Consider the following 24,159-nt stretch of genomic DNA (forward strand, 5'->3'; position numbering starts at 1 on the left):
ACATGGGTGCCACTGCCAGATATGTGTAGAGCACACATACTGGCTGCAATGTGCTGCTCATTATAGGCTGTCTGTTCCGTAGTTGTGCACAGTGAACACATTGGAAGCTTTAGGCACAGCTCAGTAACTTTGCAGGCACTGTGATTGCAGCGCAATATGATCCTCCTGCACTCGGCACTAAACAGCTGCACTTTACTTCTGGGAATGCTTTTTCACTGTGCGACACAGATGAACATATAGGTGAAATATATGTAAAGCATATGATTGCAGCATGTGGGTATTGCGTGCAAACAAACATTTCTGCTTTCTGCTCGTCCCTCCTCCCTTCTCTGTCCACTCCCTGCCCTCTCTCCATCTTCTCCCCTTCTCTGTGTGTCCACCCCCCTCCCCTTCTCCTGTCCTGCTATTAATTTAATTTCACCCCCGAATGCTTCGGCAGTAAAATGATCCGAGATTCGGATCAAAGATCCGGATCTTTTCAATGATCCGATTCGAATCATCCGGATCATTGAAAAGATCCGAACTTCCCATCTCTACTGGACACAAACGGAGGGATATCTGGATTGCCTACTGCCTGCTTCTCCTCTCAATGACAAGTTGTCCCCAAGTAGGCTGGAGGGGGGTGGGTGGGGGAGGGAGGAGCAGCAGGCACAGCAGTTGTGTACAACAGTTATGTAAATAGTGAGCTGCAAGGACTGTCCCTAGACTTTTTGCCCTTGCGCATCTGTCTGCTTTTTACCATCACATTATTGCTTCAGATTGATACGCGTTGCTGAAAAGCAGGCAGAAGCGCACTAGTGCTTTCAGGTCCAATATCCCAGAAGGTTAAAAGCACCCTCTACTACTATCCTTTTGTATTACAGTATATGTGTGTGCGTGTTTGCTGTAAACTGAAGCTAATAGATATAATAAATGCAGTTAGTTACCATAAATACCCATAGTGTGTGTGTGTGTGTGTGTGTGTGTATTGGCCATGAAAGAGGCTTCAGAACATGTGGTGCAATGCAGGCTTCTGTGTTTGCAGCTGTAATGTTACACTTTTAGTCAAATGCTTTCTTATAGCATATTGATATGTGGCTTCAAACAGACTTGCCTTTAAACAGATGTGTACATAACATTTTTCTACGTATTTTTTTTTTCTTTTCCTAGGTTAATAATTTAGACCCAGAACTTAAAAAGCTTTTTGACTTGTGTGGCATCTCTGAAGCACAGCTTAAAGATAAGGAAACATCAAAGGTCATTTATGACTTTATTGAAAAAACAGGAGGTGTGGAAGCTGTTAAAAATGAATTACGTAGACAAGGTAAGTTCATTAGTAATTCCCTTTGTCTTAGGAAAAAGCACTATGAATAAAGCTTTCCTATGTTGCTGTCACTTAAAGTTGGTATTACTAATATGGCATTCTCAAAGTTCCCTTTTTTTTTTTTTTCTTTTTGAAAGCACTCTGTGGAGACTCAGGGCCGGATTTGTACTTTTTATCGCCCTAGGCCCACTGTCGCCAGCTGCCCCCTCCCCCCCCCCCCCCCCCCCCCGAAAAAATAAATAAAAAAACATAAATCCATATTCTAGCACTGTGTCCCTCTCTGATCTGGGGAGCGCAGGTTAATGTGGCCACTAATGATCTACTCTTTTTCAACCAATCTTACGAAATCAGTGTGGTAGAAGACTAAAGAGAGTGCATATATTAAATATTTTCTATAGGCAGTCTCTTAAATTAGGGCCAGTGCACGCCAAAAACAGCTAGCAGATCCGCAAACGCTAGCGGTTTTTGAAGCAGATTTTCAGAGCGGTTCTAGGCATGTTTAGAGCGATTTTCTAAACCTGCCTAGCGTTTTTGGTGCGTTTGTGTAGCAGATGTCATATTTTGTTACAGTAAAGCTGTAACTGAACAGCTTCTGTAACAAAAAAAACGCCTGGAAAACCACTCTGATCTAGTGTTTTTCAGAGCAGTTTTCCATTTTCCTATACTTTACATTGAGGCAGAAACGCCTCAGAAATCTAAAAAATGCAGCAGGACCCGAGTTTGGGGGAAAAACGAACCGCTCTGGTGTGCACCATCCCATTCACTTTCATTAGCAAGCACTTCTCACCCCTCAAGCGTTTTTAAAAACGCTCAGAACCGCTCTTGGTGTGCACCAGCCCTTACATAGAAATTATAAGACTGGGGGGAGGGATATAAGGGTGGAGAGGAGCAGTAACTGAAGAGGTGGCCAGGGTGAGGAGAGATCAGTGAGGAAAGAAAGGATGGGGGGGGGGGGGGGGGGGGGGGTTGGCAGGCAGAATTAAGGGTAACAGGAAAGAGGGTGAAAAAGTCAGATGGGTAAGGTAAGAACTGAGGGGATAACCAGGGCTGGCGTTTCCATAGCGGCAAACTGAAAAACACTCACTGCGTACCTCCGCCTCTATAGAGACACCACAGCTGCCAGGCATGCCCCTACCCCTCCACAGAGGCACCACAGCTCCCAGGATGCTCCTCCCCTTCCAGAGGCACTGCAGTTTCCAGCATGCCCCTGCGTCTCCATATAGCACTGGGTTGACCCCCAGAGCTGGCTGCTGGGCCCCCAGGCCTCCTCTAATGTGAATAGCGGTCCCCCCAAGGCCCCTGTAGAGTCATGTGTTGCTGGGTCACGGAGATGAGGTGTCTGTGAGGATAAAGCACAGAGGAGCGTTATGGACATGTAAGTGCGCTCTGCTGCGATTACTCTGCAGAAGCTCCAGGGGGCCATTTATCATCTTGCGGGAAGACCAGGGCCCGGGGGTTCGTTAGCTGGCCCTAGGTGACAACCCAATACTACATAGAGTAGGAGGGGCATGCTTGGAACTGTAGTGCCTCTATAGAGGAAGGTGGGGCTTGCTGAGAGCTCTGTTTGTTGCCTCTATAGAGAGGGAGGAGCATGCTGGGAGCAGTAGTTCCTCTATGGAGGGGCATTCTGGGAGCAGTACTGCCTCTGTGGAGTGGGGGACATGTTGAGAACTGTAGTGCCTCTGTGGAGGGGCATGCTGGCAGTATGGATGGGCATGCTGGGAGTAGTGCCTGTATGGAGGGGCATGCTGGGAGCAGTGGTGCCTCTATGGAGGGGCATGCTGGGAGCAGTAGTGCATCTATGGAGGGGCATGCTGGGAGCAGTAGTGCATCTATGGAGGGGCATGCTGGGAGCAGTAGCGCCTGTATGGAGGGGCATGCTGGGAGCAGTAGTGCCTGTGCCTGTATGAAGGGTCATGCTGGCAGCAGTGGTGCCTCTGTGGAATGGGGGGACATGCTGAGAGTTGTAGTGCCTATAGAGGGGGGTGGGGGCACTTGGAAGGAGCTGTGTGGTGCCTCTATATAGGGGACAAAAAGACCACCTAATGCTGCTTTGGGGGTGTGGAGAAGTTACATGCAGTCACAGTCAGCAGCTACTCACATACTTGCAGTTACAGCTTGACGTTATCCCCAGTCAGGAACCAGATCTTCCTGCTTTGTGGTGCCTCTCCTCAGAAGGCTGCTCTAAAGGCCCCATCTACACGGAGGGACATTGTAGCAATCCGGCGGCTCGATTAGCCGCCGGATCGCCTCTTCCGCGTGCCCGCCGCGTCCCCGCTCGCCGCACGTGCGCCGCATTCGATTCCCCGCTGGCGCCGCTTATCTCCCGCACGATTCCCTGCCATTGTCCCCTCGCGGGGATCGAGCAGGGAATCGGCGGTACGGAGATCCGTCCTGTCGGATCTTATCAATCGAGCCGCATCAGCGGCTCGATTGATAAGCAGCATCGCGGCCGCATCTACTCGTGTAGATTCGGCTTAAGAGCCATGCTTCTCCCAGTGTGAGCTCAGTCCCGATCAGCTGATCACTCTTTCACTCTCTCCCTCCCCCGTACTTTGCTGTCGGGACTCGGAGCAGCCAGAGGGGAGATGGGACAAATAGCTGCCTGCTGTGGTACTCCTCCTAATTTGTGCATGGAGGTCTCGCTCTGTCTGTGCGCCCTGAGGGTTTCTCTGCAGCGTGGTAATACCTCCATGCACGTTGCAGACGCCTCTGTTCCTTCCTACGTCGGGTCGCTGTGTTCGCAGCAGCTAATTGGCTACCTTGTTCCCGACTTCTCTGTAGCTGCCCGCTGGCTGCCTGCACGCACATACACGCACACAAGGGCATGCTGCGGTGTGCAAAGCGGGCGGCTGCGAGTGGACAGATCTGCGCACCTGTGGCATTGTGGGGATGCGAACTGTCTGTCACGGGTGGCTCCCCACCCGCCCCAAACATTTTTCCGCCCTAGGAACCGGCCTAGGATGCCTGCCCATAAATCCGGCCCTGTGGAGACTACCCATACAAAGATACCATCCCGCCTGCCTATTTGCCTGAACACTATTGTGGCAGTTGGACTGTGCCACTGTTGACCAAGGAATTCTTTTAAAAATAAATCCAGAGAAACCCCCTGAAGAGTTGGACTAGTCCAAAACCTGTTTCAAGCTGTCATATTAATAATACCTGCTGTTAGTGACAGCGACATGGAAATAAGTAATTTATAGTGCATTTTACTCTAACAAATGTGCATCTTATTTGTATGTATTTTACAGGCTTATCTGGATAATGATCCTTTAATGCATTCATTTATTCAGATTTCTTCACATTCATTATGGTCCTCATAGTTCCATATTAATAGAAATGTTGCCAGGCTGAAAATGTGGCACTGTGATTGGTAGAGAAAGCGTTTAAAGGAAACCTGAGATACATTTAAAGAAGACATGTATACATACCTGGGGCTTCCTCCAGCCCCCTTCAGGCTGATTGGTCCCTCAGCATTATCTTCTGCGGCCAGGATCCTCTGCTATGGGTTCTGGTAATTCAGCTAGTCAGGGCGTGGTTTGCATGCGCGGCCCATCCGTGCACGTGACCCCCCCCCCCCCCCCCCCCCCCATCGTGGTCCCGTGCTGGGAGAGTTTTGCGCCGGCGCAGAACTCTTCCAGTCATGGGAGTGCAATGAGGGAGTGAGCAAGGCTGGACTGCGCCTGCATCTACTGTCAGACTGATTAGGACCCATAGCAGAGGATCCAGTCAGCAGATGATTGATCAGGTTGAAGGAGGCTGGAGGAAGCCCCAGGTATGTATATGTATCTTCTTTTAACCCCTCTCGGGTACACTTTTTAATATGCAAGTCTGCTTTATGTTTTTGCATATGATAACATTAGCTTGTGTGTCAGTCTGGGTGTATGTTTTATTTACTATTGCAATAGGCAAATTATTTTCTGTTCAAGACCATTTACACAAGTGTACTGCAGACATATGCTCTCTGGTAATTTAGTATTGTGGAAGCTCGGTACGGTAAGTAAAAGACTTGGTTCTCTTATCTGTATTAGTCTGTTTTATGCATTGATGAATTTGTTGTAAAAGTCATGAGATAGAACATAAAGAGCAGAAATATAGGATAAGCGCTGCCTGACGTTGTTTAACTTTAGTTTTTGTATATAAATGGTTTAATTTTAAAAGTAATAGTGCTTTCACAACACACCACCTCATTTCTTTTGCAGGTGCAGCAAATTATTCTTTTTCCTGTTCAAAACCTTATTGTAGACAGATCCACAATGTGTGGAGCTGGTCAGTCATACTTTCAATTAGAGCGGTGCTTCTTTACTTATTAAGGAGGGCAAGAAAGCCAACATCTGATACTAAACATACATGCTTAATTATTACGTGTGATGGTAATAAGATTGCCATACAGATTTCACTGCATACAGTGAAATCCAGAAGAAGGAAGAAGTCTGGCACTATAGCTTTAATTAATGTTGCATACAAACAAAGTGCAAATCCAGTGCTGATCACATTCTTGATACAGGCAATGAAATGAATATACTTATCGTTTGTTCATGTGCTGAGTAAAGCGGAGGCAGCTGTGGGCGCCAGAGGGTGTTGTGTGGTGTGAACCTAGCTCAGGCATGGGCAAACGCGGCCCTCCAGCTGTTACGGAACTACAAGTCCCACAATACATTTGCCTTTATGAGTCATCACTGTGGCTGTCAGATTCTTGCATTGTGGGACTTGTAGTTCCTTAACAGCTGGAGGGCCAAGTTTGCCCATGCCTGACCTAGCTTCTTGCTTGCACACAAGGCCTCAGAAGAAGCTAGGTTCACACTATGCAAAATGGCCATAAGGCTGTGCACTCTCTGGCACCTACAGTTGCCTCCCCTCCACTCAGCACATGAACATACGATACGTTTATTAATTTCATTGCCTGTATCAAGAATGTGATCAGCACTGGATTGGCACTTTGTATGCAACATTTATTAAAGCTACAGTGCCATATTTTTTCCTTCTCCTGCATTTCTCTATGGACTTGTACTGCATAGTGTAAAGCAAATGGCTTATGCGGAGTAGCATTGCTGCAACATATTGTGTATTCACCAGTTGTTTAGAACAGCTGACTCAGAGCTTGACACTTTTTTTTTTTTATTTATTTATTTATACATATTCCTGATGTGATCAGTATAGAATACTGTCCTTACAAAGCTGTTCCCTTTGAAGACTTTAGAACTGTGCAGAGGATTAATAAGTACATCCCTACTTTGTATTGTTTCCGTTAACTGTAGCAAGCCAGTTTCTTTGCTGAGTGCATAGTGCACTCCTTCAGCATTAATCATCTTTGACCAGTCATGTCTTATCTCTCTCTCACACACACACACACACACACACACACACACACACACACACACACACACACACACACACACACACACACACACACACACACACACACACACACACACACACACACACACACACACACACACACACACACACACACACACACACACACACACACACACACACACACACACACACACACACACACACACACACACACACACACACACACACACACACACACACACACACACACACACACACACACCACTGCAAATCATTGCACATATTTTCTCTTTCCATGTACAAGTGAATTAGTTTGTTTTCTTGCATCCTAATACAGTTCAATGTTAAACAAGTGCTTATATTTGCTCTGTAGGTCCGCCACGTTGGAATGGTACGTAGGAGAGTTTGTATGTGGTGTGAAGAAGTTAATAAGTGCATGGTGTGCAGTTTGTGAACTCTTCAGAGATGGATTCTATAATAGACCAAATCAAATTGAGCTGCTTGACAGTGTTGGCCCCATACATGACAAGCTGTATGTAAAGTTCTATCAGCAGATGCATCATGTAGTTGTCAAATAATCTTTAAATGCTGAAATTGTTCACAATCTGTTTTGAAACCAGTGCAGAATTTTTTATATTCAGATTGTAATCCAGCCCGTAGAAGCCTTTTCAGGTCCAACATGAAGTTCCGCTGCTTTTCAGGCCGCCATTGTCCCCTCTGTATGATTGCGACCTGTCTCTTCTGCACAGGCACAGGATCGCCGTGTGCCTTGTGTTTCTGGGTTTGCGCAGTTCACAACGACTTAAACTGTGCAGATGAGGGGATCCTGCGCTGGGACCCCCAGAGATCTCCATGTCAGTTGCTTATTGGCACGCGCAGTAGAAGCTCACCGCTCAGGCTCTGGTGGAAATGGCCACCTGTGCAGTAGAGCAGACCCGATTGGGCTCAGCTATTTCCGCTGAAGCCCGAGGCGTAGAGCCACTCCTGCGCCAGCAGTCAAAAGTAAATATTATTGTCTGTTTCTGCTCCAAGCCCCCAGTGCTGGATCGGGCTGGTGGAGGGAAATGGGGTAAGCTTCATTAGGATCCAGAAGCTTCCCCCTCCCGAGGTAAGTACCCCCGGGGCACGTTTTTACCTACAGGTTTACTTTTAAGCACTTCTTAAATGAAACCTATTGTAACTATAAGACATGGGGGTTGATGCACAAAAGTGCGGTAGTATTGCCGTGCACAGACTGCGCACGGCATTATTACGGCTACTGCCAGCCGCACGTACCGCGTGCTTTTAGCAATAATCAAGTAGAGCAACCGTTACGCTTGTTACCGTAGCAATGATCACACTACTCGAGTATTGCAGGTTGCGCTTATAGCATAACCCCAGTACACGCTGCTTGTAGTAACTTTTGTGCATCACCGCATTGTTTTAATAAATGCCATACCTGCAAATTCTGGTCAGTTCACATGGAATGGAGGAAGCAAGCCTCATAACTTAAAAACAGTTTGTTTGGTTTTCAGCATGCAATAAATAACTTTAACTTTTTGGTTTCCTTTTTTTTAATTCTTATTTCTGCGTGTAATTTCTCTGAGTAAAGGTAGAATTCATAAGTGATGACTGAACACAGAATTTAAATAACTGCATGCCTACATAACGGTGAACTGTTTAATGGGTCCTATTTATTTTTTTTATTCTCTTCTTTTCAGCTCCACCACCACCACCTTCAAGGGGAGGACCTCCACCACCTCCATTACATAGCTCAGGGCCACCACCACCCCCTCCACCAGCAAGGGGTGGAGTTGGTAAACCACCTCCCCCTCCTTTCAGAGCTCCTTCAGCTGCACCCCCACCACCACCTCCTTTACGACCTGGGACTGCAGGACCACCACCCCCTCCACCTAACAGAGGACATCCTCCTCCACTGCCCGGGCACTCTTCATCTGCACCTTCTAGTCCTCCACCTCCTCCACCCCCTCTGGCAGGGTTTGGAGCACCTGCTCCTCCGCCACCCCCACCTCCACCAGGTCCCCCACCTCCTCCTGGCCCCCCACCCCCACCCGGATTTGCAGCAGACAGTGAGCCTCAAATGGCAGTACCTAGTAACAACAAATCAGCTCTTCTAGAGCAAATTAGAGAAGGCACACAGCTCAAGAAAGTAGACGGTGGTAAAGATGCCCGACCTGTGTCGTCTACTGGACGAGATGCTCTCCTAGACCAGATACGACAAGGCATTTCATTAAAGGCAGTAAGTATCTATTGTTAATTATTATGACTTTGTGGAGGAAGAGCAACTCCAGGCCTGTACTAGGAATTTCATATGAGAAAAATAATTTCAGCTAAAATCAACTTGCAATTAGAGAAGTTCAGTGAGATGCGAATAATGGTGTCGTGCTTGCAAATGTCATTCATACTGTATGCAGCTTGGAAATGAGCCAATAAATTCAGTAAGAAGTACATCTGATTGGCTCAGCTCTAAGCTGCATTCAACTTGCATGCAACCCGGATTGATTAGTATGTCATTGACCCTTTCTACTTACATTTTTCTATGTTTTTAATGATTATTAAACACATTCCCATGTTTAGTGATCCATGCCCAAAAATGACCTTAAATTCTCTTAATCCCTTTCTACAGTAGTCGCGACCCAAACCCTTAAAGAGATTCTGAACTGAGGGCCAGTGCACACCAAAAACCGCTAGCAGATCCGCAAAACGCTAGAGGTTTTTGAAGCAGATTTTCAGAGCGTTTGTTGTGAGAGAGATTATTCTAAACATGCCTAGCGATTTTTGGAGCGGTTTGTGTAGCAGGTGTCATATTTTGTTACTGTAAAGAGGTTACTGAACAGCTTCTGTAACATAAACGCTTGGAAAACCGCCCTGATCTAGCGTTTTTCAGAGCAGTTTTCTACTTTCCTATACTTAACATTGAGACAGAAACTCCTCAGAAATCTAAAAAAAATGCTGCAGGGCAAGAGTTTGCGTTTGGGGGAAAAACGAACCGCTCTGGTGTGCACCATCCCATTCACTTTCATTAGCTAAGCGGTTTTCCCTCTGCAAGCGGTTTAAAAAACATTTCAGAACCGCTCTGGTGTGCACCAGCCCTGAGAGGGATATGGAAGCTGCTATATTTATTTCCTTTTAAACCGTGCTAGTTGTTCTGTGGCTGAGCTGCCTTGCAATAACTCACCTGTCCCGGAGGCTGCTCCGTTCTTATCTCCATCTTCAGTCCGGTTGCCTGTGTCTTCTGTTATCTGCGTGGTTGATGAGAGACTGGAATGGAGCAGCCGCTAGGACAGGTGCATTGTTACAAGGCAGCTCAGCCGCAGAACATGTGGGGTCCATTGTAAGCAGTCAGGGGAGGCCACTTGGGGGAGTCCAGCAGCACAGGGACTCCTGGAGCTGTCGTCTGTTTTCTCCAGGGCCAGCACTGCGGGGGAAGAATTGAGTGAGATAAGTGGCTGGCTGCGCGAGCTCCAAGGATCAGGTGAGAGGGGCCCGCGGCAGCTGCTGCCTAATTACATTGCAGGGGGAGCGAAATGGTGCAGGAGGACATCAGAGGAGGATGCTATGTACAAGGAGGTGGACAGCAGCTGATCATCGCAGGCACCCTTGGGTCAGGTGAGTGATGCCCATGGCTGCCACCGCTAATTACTTTACACTGGAGTGGAGCAGGACATCATGTACAATACAGAGAGTCCACTACATCGCTGCGGGATGGCAGTTTTTATAGACAGGTGATCGTATGCATCCGGACTAGAACGCATGGACTTTTTCTCCCCACTTTTGGGGGATAAAAAAATGTAGTCTGAAAAATACAGTAGACGTTAAAAATCTCCTCTTATACATGCAGGAAACAGTCATAACATTCAGTTTGAGGGAGTCTAATCTTTAACCACTTGAGCCCCAGAGGTTTATACCCCCCTAAGTGACCAGGCCATTTTTTACAATTTGGTACTTCACAACTTTAACGGTTTATTGCTCGGTCATACAACTTAGCACCTAAATTAATTTTACCTCCTTTCCTTCTCACAAATAGCGCTTGGTTTTGGTAGTATTTGATTGCTGTTGTGTTTTTTTTTTTTTTTGTTTATTTAGAATGACTGTAGGTACCATTCACCATTTTTAACTTCAGAGTTTTATTAATAAATCAAGTGCAGTCTTTATTTTTTATTTTTTTATTTAAAAATGCATATTAGTAAATGTAACAGCTATTACCCATTCAGAGCTGGTCACTGCCAGTTCAGAAAGTTTATCACGCCACCATCATGTTCAGTAATGTCTGCCTTCACCAGGAACTCAGTAATGTCAGCCTTTAGCTTCCAGTAGGGTCACTGGCATCCCTTCATTCTAGCAAACATTGTTCAGCTTTGCATGAAAAATACCTGTCAAAATGAATTCTATTATGATTGTACATTGTAAATTTTGTGACTGTATTTTGCAGCGACAAGAGGAGACTGATGCTGCAGCACCTACAACTCCCACAGCACCCACTGGAATAGTAGGTGCTCTGATGGAAGTCATGCAGAAAAGGAGTAAGGCCATTCATTCTTCAGGTATGGAAGGTTCTAATACTACTAGAACTCCTATTGCAATAAAAGCAAAACCTGGTCAATGTCTCCACTCTAATGCATTTGATAGTAAAATCGCATTCATTGGCATTTCAAAAAGTTTTGTTTGTTGCATGTCTGTACTGAATACATATATTGTTAATAACTGACTGGCTGCATCCAGTAGCTCTTTATCAGAGTGAGAGCTATTTCCTTTGTTCAGAGCAGATCACCTGATCCAGTTCACATCCTTTCTCTGATGTTCCTACTTGCTCAGCCTGTTATAAAGCATATAAGTTGCCATACACTCCCCAGTGATTTTGTAAAGGAATAGGAAACCATGTATCGCTGCTCTATTAAAATTTCAATGAAACTTATGAAGTGAAAATGTTGAACAAAATTACTAAATTTACAGTCAAACTCAGGTTTAATAAAAAATAAACTGGAAGTTTACAAAAATAGATCTCATGCATGTGATCTTGTGTCTGAACACTTCCAGCTAAACAATAGATTATTGTAGCCGCTCAAGTTAATGCTATGGTCTTCAACATTTCAACGTTCAAGATTCAGATTCGAACCTTGTGCACCAGCAAAGATATGAATTTTAAAGCTGGATGAAGAGGAAGAAAAAAAATAAAAAAAATGGTCACCTAAAAAAAATTAAAAAGTGAATATTCACCTAAAATCCCAGGCATGCATCCTCTCCCCATTTCCCCCCTACCATGTTGCCATTATCTGTCCCTATGGATCCCAATTTTTAGCTACCTGGGGTGTAATGGTCCTCGAGTACACCAGCCAATGATTCATGAACAGATGTTCTTGAATCATAAAAGTAGTGACTGGATTTGACTTTACAAAATATATAATTTGCTTTTTCCATGCTTTGGCTATAGTTTGCTTTGCCGCTACAAAGATAGTTTGCCAGGGTTCTTTGATCCTTAGCTTACTATTCTATGGGAAAATACAAGAGAACAAACTTTGCATCTCATGAAACCACTTTCCCAAATATTGTAGTTATCTTAAAATCTCGTACCAATATCTAGACAGCATAGTCCACATGACCAGAAAATGTGTATATCTCCTTTGACGCCACAACCACTAAAACATGAACCAGAGCCAGGAATATGTCTTAGCTAAGACCCAGTACCAAAGTAACAGGACTTTGTAGGCTCACTCTATTATAGCAAGGCTCAGAGATAACTTTGGAATAGATTTCCAGGCCCCCTCCCAGTCCTCCAAAGGTGCAGTTACACACAGTCTATTTCACATTTGAGGACATACTTGTGTCATTATGTATTGAGTAAAGTTCAGAAATTAAACCCTTTTTAAAAGGATCGTTTGAATATATCCATTCAAACCTGGTTTGTTTAATGGGAAACTCTGACTGCTTTCTGAGAAAAGAAGACAAATAATGTCTATTTTGTAAGTATTGTTACCTCTCACTATTTGGAATTTGATATTTAATTTCAGGTTAGACTCCTGAGACTCCAGTTTAATGTATAATTTTGTTCTAAACTGTGAATCTACATCAAAAAAGGGAGCTGGGTTATATGAAATCTATTGGGCAGCACGGTGGCGTAGTGGTTAGCTCTCTCGCCTTGCAGCGCTGGGTCCCTGGTTCGAATCCCAGCCAGGGCACTATCTGCAAAGAGTTTGTATGTTCTCTCCGTGTCTGCGTGGGTTTCCTCCGGGCACTCCGGTTTCCTCCCACATTCCAAAAACATACGGATAAGTTAATTGGCTCCACCTAAAATTGGCCCTAGACTACAGTACTTACACTACATAATATAGACATATGACAATGGTAGGGATTAGACTGTGAGCTCCTTTGAGGGACAGTTAGTGACAAGATATATACACACACACACACACACACACACACACACACACACACACACACACACACACACACACACACACACACACACACACACACACACACAATGTTTTGTAATGTTTACAAATTGTATTATACAGGCTGCCTCCTGCCCTGGTGGTCCCAGTGTCCGAGGGACCACCAGGGCAGGCTGCAGCCACCCTATGTCGCACCCAAGCACACTGATTCCCCCCCCCCCCCGCCCCCTGATTGCCCACAGCACCCCTCACACCCCCCCCTGCCCACCCCCCAGACCCATGTTTACACCCAATCACCCCCCTAATCACCCATCAATCACTCAGTCACTATCTGTCAACGCTATTTTTTGCCCCCTCCTGATCACCCCCCACCCCTCAGATTCTCCCCAGACACCCCCCCCCCCCCCCCCCCGATGTACTGTATGCATCTATCCCCCCTGATCACCTGTCAACCACCTGTCAATTACCCCCGGTCACTGCCACCCATCAATCAGCCCCTAACCTGCCCCCTGCGGGCAATCTGAGCACCCACCCACACCAATAGATCGCCCGCAGATCCGACATCAGATCGCTACCCAAGCGCAGTGTTTACATCTATTCTCTCCTCTAAACACCCACTAATTACCCATCAATCACCCCCTATCACCACCTGTCACTGTTACCCATAAGATCAGACCCTAATCTGCCCCTTGCGGGCACCCAATCACCCGCCTACACGCTCAGATTGCCCTCAGACCCCCCCCCCCCCTTATCATTTCGCCAGGGCATTATTTACATCTGTCCTTCCCTGTAATAACCCACTGATCACCTGTCAATCATCTATCACCCATCAATCACCCCCTGTCACTGCCACCCATCAATCGCCCCCTGTCACTGCCACCCATTAATCAGCCCCTAACCTGCCCTTTGCGGGCAATCTGATCACCCACACCAATAGATCGCCCGCAGATCCAACATCAGATCACCTCCCAAGTGCAGTGTTTACATCTGTTCTCTCCTCCAAACACCCACTAATTACCCATCAATCACCCCCTGTCACTGCTACCCATCAGATTAGATCCCTATCTGCCCCTAGGGCACTCAATCACCCGCCCATACCCTCAGAACGCCCTCAGACCCCAGCCCTGATCACCTCGCCAGGGCATTGCTTGCATCTATTCCCCCCTCTAATCACACCTTGAGACACCCATCAATCACCTCCTGTCACCCCCTAGCACACCTACCCATCAGATCAGGCCCTAATTTGCCCCGTGTGGGCTCCTGATCACTCGGCCAAACCCTCAGATCCCCCTCAGACCCCCTTCCAATCACCTCCCCAGTGCATTGATTGCATCTATTTTCCCCTCTAACCACCCCCTGAGACACCCATCAATCACCTCCTGTCACCCCCTAGCACTCCTATCCATCAGATCAGGCCCAATACAACCTGTCATCTAAAAGGCCACCCTGCTTATGACCGGTTCCACAAAATTCGCCCCCTCATAGACCACCTGTCATCAAAATTTTCAGATGCTTATACCCCTAAACAGTCATTTTGAGACATTTGGTTTCCAGACTACTCACGGTTTTGGGCCTGTAAAATGCCAGGGCGGTATAGGAACCCCACAAACTGACCCCATTTTAGAAAAAAAGACACCCCAAGGTATTCTGTTAGGTGTATGACGAGTTCATAGAAGATTTTATTTTTTGTCAAAAGTTAGCGGAAATTGATTTTTATTGTTTTTTTTCAGTGTCATTTTTCACTAACTTGTGACAAAAAATAAAATCTTCTATGAACTCACCATACTCCTAACGGAATACCTTGGGGTGTCTTCTTTCTAAAATGGGGTCACTTGTGGATTTCCTATACTGCCCTGGCATTTTAGGGGCCCTAAATCGTGAGGAGTAGTCTACAAAACAAATGCCTCAAAATGACCTGTGAATAGGACGTTGGGCCCCTTAGCGCACCTAGGCTGCAAAAAAGTGTCACACATGTGGTATCGCCATACTCAGGAGAAGTAGTATAATGTGTTTTTGGGTGTATTTTTACACATACCCATGCTGGGTGGGAGAAATCTCTCTGTAAATGGACAAATGTGTGTAAAAAAAATCAAAAGATTGTCATTTACAGAGATATTTCTCCCACCCAGCATGGGTATGTGTAAAAATACACCCCAAAACACATTATACTACTTCTCCCGAGTACGGCGATACCACATGTGTGGCACTTTTTTGCACCCTAACTGTGCTAAGGGGCCCAAAGTCCAATGAGTACCTTTAGGATTTCACAGGTCATTTTGCGGCATTTGATTTCCAGACTACTCCTCATGGTTTAGGGCCCCTAAAATGCCAGGGCAGTTTAGGAACCCGACAAATGACCCCATTTTAGAAAGACACCCCAAGGTATTCTGTTAGGACTATGGTGAGTTCATAGAAGATTTTATTTTTTGTCACAAGTTAGCGGAAAGTGACACTTTGTGAAAAAAAAAACAATACAAATCAATTTCCGCTAACTTGTGAAAAAAAATAATCTTCTATGAACTCACCATACTCCTACCGGAATACCTTGGGGTGTCTTCTTTCTAAAATGGGGTCATTTGCAGGGTTCCTATACTGCCCTGGCATTTTAGGGGCCCTAAACCGTGAGGAGTAGTCTGGAAATCAAATTCCACAAAATCACCTGTGAAATCCTAAAGGTACTCATTGGACTTTGGGCCCCTTAGCACAGTTGGGGTGCAAAAAAGTGCCACACTTGTGGTATTGCCGTACTCGGGAGAAGTAGTACAATGTGTTTTGCGGTGTATTTTTACACATACCCATGCTGGGTGGGAGAAATCTCTCTGTAAATGGACAATTGTGTGTAAAAAAAAAATCAAAAAATTGTCATTTAGAGATATTTCTCCCACCCAGCATGGGTATTTGTAAAAATACACCTCAAAACACATTGTACTACTTCTCCTGAGTACGGCAATACCACATGTGTGGCACTTTTTTGCAGCCTAACTGCGCTAAGGGGTCCAAAGTCCAATGAGCACCTTTAGGCTTTACAGGGGTGCTTACAATTAGGCACCCCCCAAAATGCCAGGACAGTAAACACACCCCACAAATGACCCCATTTTGGAAAGTAGACACTTCAAGGTATTCAGAGAGGGGCATGGTGAGTCCGTGGCAGATTTCATTTTTTTTTTTTTTGTCGCAAGTTAGAAGAAATGGAAACTTTTTTTTTTTTGTCACAAAGTGTCATTTTCCGACTTACTTGTGACAAAGAATAATATCTTCTATGAACTCACTATGCCTCTCAGTGAATACTTTGGGATGTCTTCTTTCCAAAATGGGGTCATTTGGGGGGTATTTATACTATCCTGGAATTCTAGCCCCTCATGAAACATGACAGGGGGTCAGAAAAGTCATAGATGCTTGAAAATGGGAAAATTCACTTTTTGCACCATAGTTTGTAAATGCTATAAATTTTGCCCAAACCAATAAATATAGGCTGAATGGGTTTTTTTTCATCAAAAACATGTTTGTCCCCATTTTTCGCGCTGCATGTATACAGAAATGTTACTTTATTTGAAAAATGTCAGCACAGAAAGTTAAAAAAATCATTTTTTTTTTGCCAAAATTCATGTCTTTTTTGATGAATATAATAAAAAGTAAAAATCGTAGCAGCAATCAAATAGCACCAAAAGAAAGCTTGATTAGTGACAAGAAAAGGAGCCAAAATTCATTTAGGTGGTAGGTTGTATGAGCGAGCAATAAACCGTGAAAGCTGCAGTGGTCTGAATGGGAAAAAAAGTGCCTGGTCCTTAAGGGGGTTAAAGCCCACGGTCCTCAAGTGGTTAAAGAGAACCTGAGGTGTGTTTAAAGAATGCTATCTGCATACAGAGGCTGGATCTGCCTATACAGCGGAGCCTCTGTTGCTATCCCAAACCCCACTAAGGTCCCCCTGCACTCCGCAATCCCTCATAAATCATAGCCGTGCTGTGAGGCTGTGTTTGCATCTGTAGTGTCAGTCTCAGCTGCTCCCCCGCCTCCTGCATAGCTCCGGTCCCTGCCCCGTCCCTTCCCTCCAATCAGTAGGGAGGGAAGGGATGTAGGCGGGGACTGGAGTTCTGCAGGGGGCAGGGAGAGCAGCAGACTGACACTATAGAGATAAACACAGCCAGCTCTGACAAGCTGTTTGTCAGCAGTGTGGCTGTGATTTATGAGGGATTGCAGAGTGCAGGGGGGACCTTAGGGGGGTTTGGGATAGCAACAGAGGCTGGGCTGTATAGGCAGATCCAGCCGCTGTATGCAGATAATATTCTTCAAACCCACCTCGGGTTCTCTTTAAGAAGAGGATTGTCTCTACTAACAGTGCACTTTGTCTACCTTTGCATGGGTTTACTTGATGAAATACACTGTACATATATGCTCTTATTAATCTATTGACTCCAGTCATGGTTGTAGGGAAAAGGTTGAGAGCCACTGTGTTGAAGTTTTTTTTTTTTTTGTAGTAACTTGTGAAAATAAATCTGTTTATATGGCATTTACAACAGCATTGGTTAGCATAGCTGAAATATTGTTGAATCATGTTACACATTTATTACAGTGCCACCTGGTGGTTGATGATTTAAAAGGCAGTTGTCTTTTAATTTATTTTTTTTATATAGGAATGCAGGGTTGTGTAAAGTCCCAGACTGTTTGCAATATGTACTGTTTTGGGCTAGCCAGGACATTAGAGCAGTATCGAGAAGGATATGCCAAATGTGGATACCATTTTTCTTTGTATTCTGTTTTATAATGTTCTGTTTTGATTAGTATTATTATTTAGTATTTATATAGCGCTAACATCTTTCCCAGTGCTGTACAGAGTGTATAGTCTTGTCATTAACTGTCCCTCAGAACTAGCCAGGACATTAGAGCAGCATCCTCACCAATTTCCAGCCTGAACATGGTCTAGACAAAAATGGTTAGAACAATATTTTAGGATAACTGGTGCAAGTTGTGTACATCACTTGCTTGAATCACATTTCTGATGCCATTAATCCTTTTTTTTTTTTTTTTCTTCCTCCTCTTAGATACTGATGAAGATGAAGATGATGATGAAGAATTTGAGGATGAGGATGAATGGGAGGATTGATCTACGCATTATATAAATATATATATAATATATATTTTTTTTAAGGTGAATGAATACTAAACACTACTTTCTGTCTACGAATCCTGTAAAATTATCATGTAAATGGTCTGCCAATTTGCTGTATATTTTTGTTGCCTTTTGCCTTTTTAATAATCTGTGCAATACCTCATTGGAGATGCAAAGGTTTGTCATAACACTGCACACACATCTTTCTCCCTTTAACTGTGTGCAAACTCACATGACCTGGCGATTGACTTTACTGAATAAGTAACATCCGACTAGCAAGTTCTAGGGGAGATTACGTGAGGCAGTGACGGGAAAACCTTTAATGCAATTGTTATAATTAAGGAAAAAAAACTATTTTCTTACCCTGATTTTTCTGTATCTAAATTTGTTAATGAGAACTAGTATAGCACTAATTCTTTAAGTGATGCTGATCTTTGCTAATTAAGCCCCTTAATTTTGAATGCAAAACTAAATGTATGTTAATTATGTATGTCCCCTTTTTTTTGCACTTTTTTATTTTTATTGTTTTTCACTACAAGAAATCAGTTTGTATTATTGCAGCCACTACATATGCATCTGCTACAGCTACAGTAACAAACTCTGGACGAAGCAAGCAAGAGATAGCATCTGCTTTCTTTTAGCAATATTACTTGACTTTATAAACTGAACAGTCCCCACCCCCTTTTGTATCTGACATTGACACAGAAAGCTAACAATTTATGAATGTGACATTAATAGTAGAGATGTGGCTGACACTGCAAATCTGCGTAATACCACTGGGGAGATGGTTTTCCCCTGCATTCAATGGGAAAGCCTAAAACTAAACCGCGTTGCTGAGTTTACTTAACTGCTGGAGACAGCTCTGAGAATGTCAGGCATGGTGATTTGGCCTGTTTTGCACCTTCATTATATGTGCTTTGAAAGAACTGCTTGATGCTTGCTTCTCTGCCATTGGGTTAAGTTCCTGATTGCGTGCAAAGTCGCATTGCAGAAGCTGTAAAAAGAAAAAAAAAACACTTAGCGCCGTTTACCTGTGCTGCATTCTGCTGTATCAAATAGCACACACTAAAACAGTCATACAGGAAAATCTTGAATGGCATATGAATATTAGTCTATATGGTAAAATAAACACTAATATGTAATGAACCTGCCTACTGCAATGTTCTGTTATCTTAAATGTAGCTCTGGAAAGAGGGTGAATTGAACAACAAATAAAAATCAAAGTTCACATGTTACAGGCATTAGTCTTCATATTTTTTTTTTATTATTATTTAACACATTAGGACAGGGATGGACAAGTTAGGGTGGAGATTTACACGTGCTGAATTTAGTAGACAATAAAAGGAACCTACTGTATAATAATGTAATAAGTCTTTCTATCTCTAGATAGATGATATACTTAGATCTCTTAATAGTTGCTGACAGTTTACCCTTTTCATGTGAAATAAAGCTTCTGCTGTTAGATTCTGTCTTAAAAATTAATTTATGACCATAAGTAACTGTGAGAGTACGGTTGAGACTCTGTGGGTGGGGTGCTGCTGCTTTGATTGCACCATCCTGCTGTTAAGTTTGCAGAAGGGCAGTCATAAACTACATTTCTCTGAGAAAATTGCAGCCTACAGCCATGAAAGCCTGGGGTTCAGGAAGTGATCCATTATTGAGTTTCTTACTAAGTACTATAAAAGTGATTTCACATTAATTTGCTAATCGATGAGCTTAGAAAAAAAAGATAGAAACTAACTTTCTCTGAGTGCATGCACACTTTTCCAAAAACATTTGTGCATGAGGTAAAGTTTTTTAAATAATTACCTGGAAAAGCTGTTAGCATTGTATCGCTACCTGCTGTATGTGCAATATATCTTATGTATCAGATTTATATCTGCAATCAGAGCAATGTAGATTCAAAGTCAGAGCAATCCTGCTTCTCTTTGTACTAATACCTTTGTTTGCTTAAGCCACTTTGAAATTTAGCATGTGCACTTTTGCACATTAATATTCAATCCAAAATCTTTTAAAGGACTTCTAATGCAAGACATATTAAACATATTTTACTCACCTTGGGCTTCTTCCAGCCACTAGCAGCAGTCTCCGTCCCTCGCCGCAGCTCTGGTCCTCCGCGTTGTCACGCTGGCCGTTGGTGAATATCACAACTGCGCTGGCGGGTCGGCTCTTCTGCGCCTGCACGGGCATTTGTGCCCACACGTCCACGTCATGTGGTGCATACTGCCCCTGCGCAATAGTTGTGTGCAGGCACAATACGCTCCAGATGATGTGGATGCGCAGAAGAGCCGGGGTCGCATTCTTTACTGGCGTACAGCGGGACAAAGCGGAGGACTGGAGCTGTAGCAAGGGACTGAGACTGCTGCTATGGGCTGGAAGAAGCCCCAGGTGAGTAAAATCTGCTTGATATTTCTCGCATTGGAAGTCCTTTAAGTTTTGGCTAGAGTAGCCAGAATTGCCAGAACCTCTAAGTGATTTGGCTGTCTTTGTCTTTCGTGACATTTTCTCATTTGCCCTTGTGATATGTGGAATGCTCTCCTAAAGCACACGGTGAAAGTTTAGCTTAGTGCTGTCCAGCATGTTACAAGAATAGATATTCTACAAACAAATCTTCACAATATAACACAAGAGGTTCTAACCTTCCTTCACTCTACCCATGGCTAAAATAAAAGCTTTGACTGGATTGTTCTGTTTAAATGTAGATAGTATGTTTTACGAGGAGGAGGACTATGATAATCTGGAAAAAAAGGTGAAAACTGTAACTTTTTGTATGTAGGAATGCAAGATGTGTGTTCTTGGATTTGTCGAGCTTTGCGTGTGTATATATTCTATGCAAAGCCTGGAAACTGTACCTATGAAGAGATGCTTTGCCTTTATTTGCTAAGCTCTTCAAGGCCATAGAACATCTTATAACATGGCCAATCCAGCAAACCTGGCTTGGGTTTATGAAAAATTCCTTATTTGATTTTTAAGACCTTACAAGCTGTGTCTGGGTCATATTGGATCATAGCAAGGGTTACTGATAGCTTAATGAATAAGCAGATGTATGATTGCAGTTGTGTGCACGCATCTCCAGTGGTAACTAAGTCCAAGACCGCTTGAATGTATTTTTTAAAGGTTGCTGTGGGTGGATGCATGTGACAAATACAAATTGAATAATTTTTCAGCAATCCATTGTGTGATTCAGTGTGATCACCGTGAGGGCTGCAAAAATTTGCTAACTAACGGCAGCTGATCTTGTAATAAATCTAAGCCGGATTTGCTGCATCATTCCAGCCCTGGAGAGCCTTGCTGAATAAATTCCACTATGTTGGCTCTAAATTAGGTTTCACAGTTAATAAACTTTTCTTCTACTGCTTTTTTGTTAGTTCAGCTTCTAATGTAAATGTTATACTGATTGTGACTCTTATAAGGTTATGCTTAACAGGCTGGTCCTGTCTAATTTTATATTCTTGGAATCCTACAAAATCATGGAATCTCTAATAATCATACAATTAAAGTGATCATGTAAAATGTATAGTGTACTTTATGTATACTGAGCGCTTGTGTTTGTTTATTTATGCTGAGTTCTCTCAGGAAAATAATGGGGTAAGCACACATTGTTTCATCATATCCACAATTCAAACTGATATTCTGGAGTTGGGAAGAGTGCAGAGGACAACCATGGAGGAACGTTGTTATGAAAATTCACTTTGTAAATTGCACTTATTTACCTTTGAGAAGACCAGAATAAAAGGGTCCTATATAAATGGTTCTTTGGTGATGATCTTAAAAATGCACAATTGTTTTACTTTATTTTCTCAAAGACTTGAACAACTTAAAGGTGGAAAAAAAGGTGTTTAAGATGCTGCAGTCAAAATGCTTTCTGGGCATTGGAAATATAGACCTAGGATAACTTTTTAAAGTGAACCCGAGGTGAGAATGAAATGGAAGCTGACATTTATTTCCTTTTAAACAATACCACGTTTCTGGCAGTCCTGCTGATCTATTTGTCTGCAGTAGTGTCTGAAGTACACCAGAAACAAGCATGCAGCTAATCATGTCAGATCTCACAATATTGTCCAACACCTTAGCCACGTATACATGTTCAAGGTCTATGGCTAAAAGTATGTGGCAGAGGATCAGCAGAATAGCCAGGCAACTGGTATTGCTTAAAAGGAAATAAATATAGCAGTCTCCATATCTGTCTCAACTCGGGTTGACTTTAACCCTCCTGGCGGTTTGCTAAAAATCCGCCAGGGGGCAGCAAATCAGTTTTTTTTTTTTTTTTCAAAAAAAAAAAAAAACGTTTTTCTTTCATATAGCGAGACAAGGTTTCGCTACATGATAGCTGTTGCTCAGCGGCATCCCCCCAGCCCCTCCGGCGATCGGAGATCAGGAGATCCCGTTCAAAGAACGGGATCTCCTGGAGGGCTTCCCCCGTCGCCATGGCGACGGGCTGGATGACGTCACCGACGCCGTGACGTCAAAGGGGACTCCGATCCACCCCACAGCGCTGCCAGGCACTGATTGGCCAGGCAGTGCATGGGGTCTGGGGGGGGGGGGGGCTGCCGCTGCGCGACTAATATTGGCGGGTAGTGGCGGCGATCACATTGCACACGCAGCTAGCAAAGTGCTAGCTGTGTGTAGCAAAAAAAAAGAATTCTGCAAATCGGCCCAGCGGGGGCCTGAGCGGTGCCTTCCGGCGGCATAGCCCGTGCTCAGCACGGGCTTACTGCCAGGGAGGTTAAAGAGACTCTGAAGTCTTTTTTTTTTTTCCCCTGCTTTTGTCATATAATCCTGTTCAGGATGAATGTCCCTGTGAAATCGCCACATCCCCGCTGCAGATGGGTGATTTATTACGCAGGGTTAGACCAGCAGAGCTCCGTGGCTCGCAGGGCTTCACTTCCTCAATGAGGCAGAGCTTAGAGCTGTAGCTCTGCCTCCTCTGCAATCAATCTCTGCGATCGCTGCCTCTCCCCGCCCCTCTGTCTTCTTTCACTGAGAGGGGTGGAGATTCATGGAGATTGATTGCGGAGAGGCTGAGCTACAGCTCAAAGCTCAGCCTCTCCAGGAAGAGAAGTCCTGTGTGTCAGGGCAGCATGATCTGCGACCAGCAAAGTCGTAGAACTTTGCTGGTCTGAAACACAGCAATAAATCACCCATCTGCTGTGGGAATGTGGCAATTTCACATGGACATTCATGCTGAACAGGATTATATGAGAAAAACGGGGGAAAAATAGAGACTTCAGAGTCTCTTTAAAGGGAAAACTCACTGCAGGTTAAATAAATAGGATAAATACCCAGCTAGAGGGAAGGTTCTGGATACCATAGAGCCTTACTGGTTCTTGGTCCGTCCCGTCTCTCTCTTGCACCATACCCAGGGGAAGCTGTTTTCCTACTGCAATAAAATGTAGAGAACTACTCACATTTCCATTAAGTTTTTTTCCATTCTGGAGGAATGGATTTTCCTTTTGAAAGTAAGTGGCTTATGATTTTCTGAAATAACTGAGGTTTCTGAGGGTGTAGGGTTGTCAACGCTTTCCATTTTTATTTAATCTTATGCTCTTCCTTCCATCAGTCAAAAGTCATTGCCGGTCCTTATTGATGCACTTGATCCTGAATTAGAGAACATTTCTCAGAAAGGAAGAGAATTTGGAGCAACCTTATACTTAAGTTTATGGTTCTCAAGTTAAAGGGAACCTGAGATGAAGCAAACGAAAACATATAAATAAATAAAAAATTCATACATACCTGGACCTTCCTCCAGATCCCTTCAGCCGTATCTGTCCCTCGTTGCCATCTTTCGCCTCCTGGATCTTCTGTAAGAGATCCCGGTAAAATTGGCTAGTCGGGGCTTATGCGCAGCCTGGCCTTCCTCCTGTCGTCGGGAGCTTTCTGCACCTGCGCAGTACTCTACTGGTGATGGAACGAGAAGAGAGAGCATGTGTGCCAACTTTTTGAAGTTACCAGGAGCCCTTGTGGAAGATCCAGGAGGCGGAGGATGGCGTCGAGAGGGGGCAAGCAGGCCGAAGGGAACTATAGGAAGCCCCAGGTGT

General features: G+C 44.3%; 1 protein-coding gene across 2 annotated transcripts in view; it reads left to right on the forward strand.

Annotated features, from left to right (window-relative positions):
• Nucleotides 1–19,356, forward strand: part of WASL (WASP like actin nucleation promoting factor) — a 121,722-nt gene extending 102,366 nt beyond the window's left edge. The window contains exons 8-12 of one of the 2 annotated variants that reach the window (XM_068276375.1): nt 1,150–1,303; nt 6,996–7,013; nt 8,323–8,861; nt 11,055–11,166; nt 18,054–19,356. In XM_068276375.1, the coding sequence (XP_068132476.1) occupies nt 1,150–1,303; nt 6,996–7,013; nt 8,323–8,861; nt 11,055–11,166; nt 18,054–18,115 (885 nt within the window). In that variant the 3' untranslated portion in view covers nt 18,116–19,356. The remainder of the gene's footprint in view (nt 1–1,149; nt 1,304–6,995; nt 7,014–8,322; nt 8,862–11,054; nt 11,167–18,053) is intronic. The other variant, XM_068276376.1, reaches the window with a different exon arrangement.
• Nucleotides 19,357–24,159: the final 4,803 nt, after the last annotated feature.

This window comes from Hyperolius riggenbachi, chromosome 3, assembly GCF_040937935.1.
Source record: "Hyperolius riggenbachi isolate aHypRig1 chromosome 3, aHypRig1.pri, whole genome shotgun sequence".
In the NCBI taxonomy this organism is placed as follows: domain Eukaryota; kingdom Metazoa; phylum Chordata; class Amphibia; order Anura; family Hyperoliidae; genus Hyperolius; species Hyperolius riggenbachi.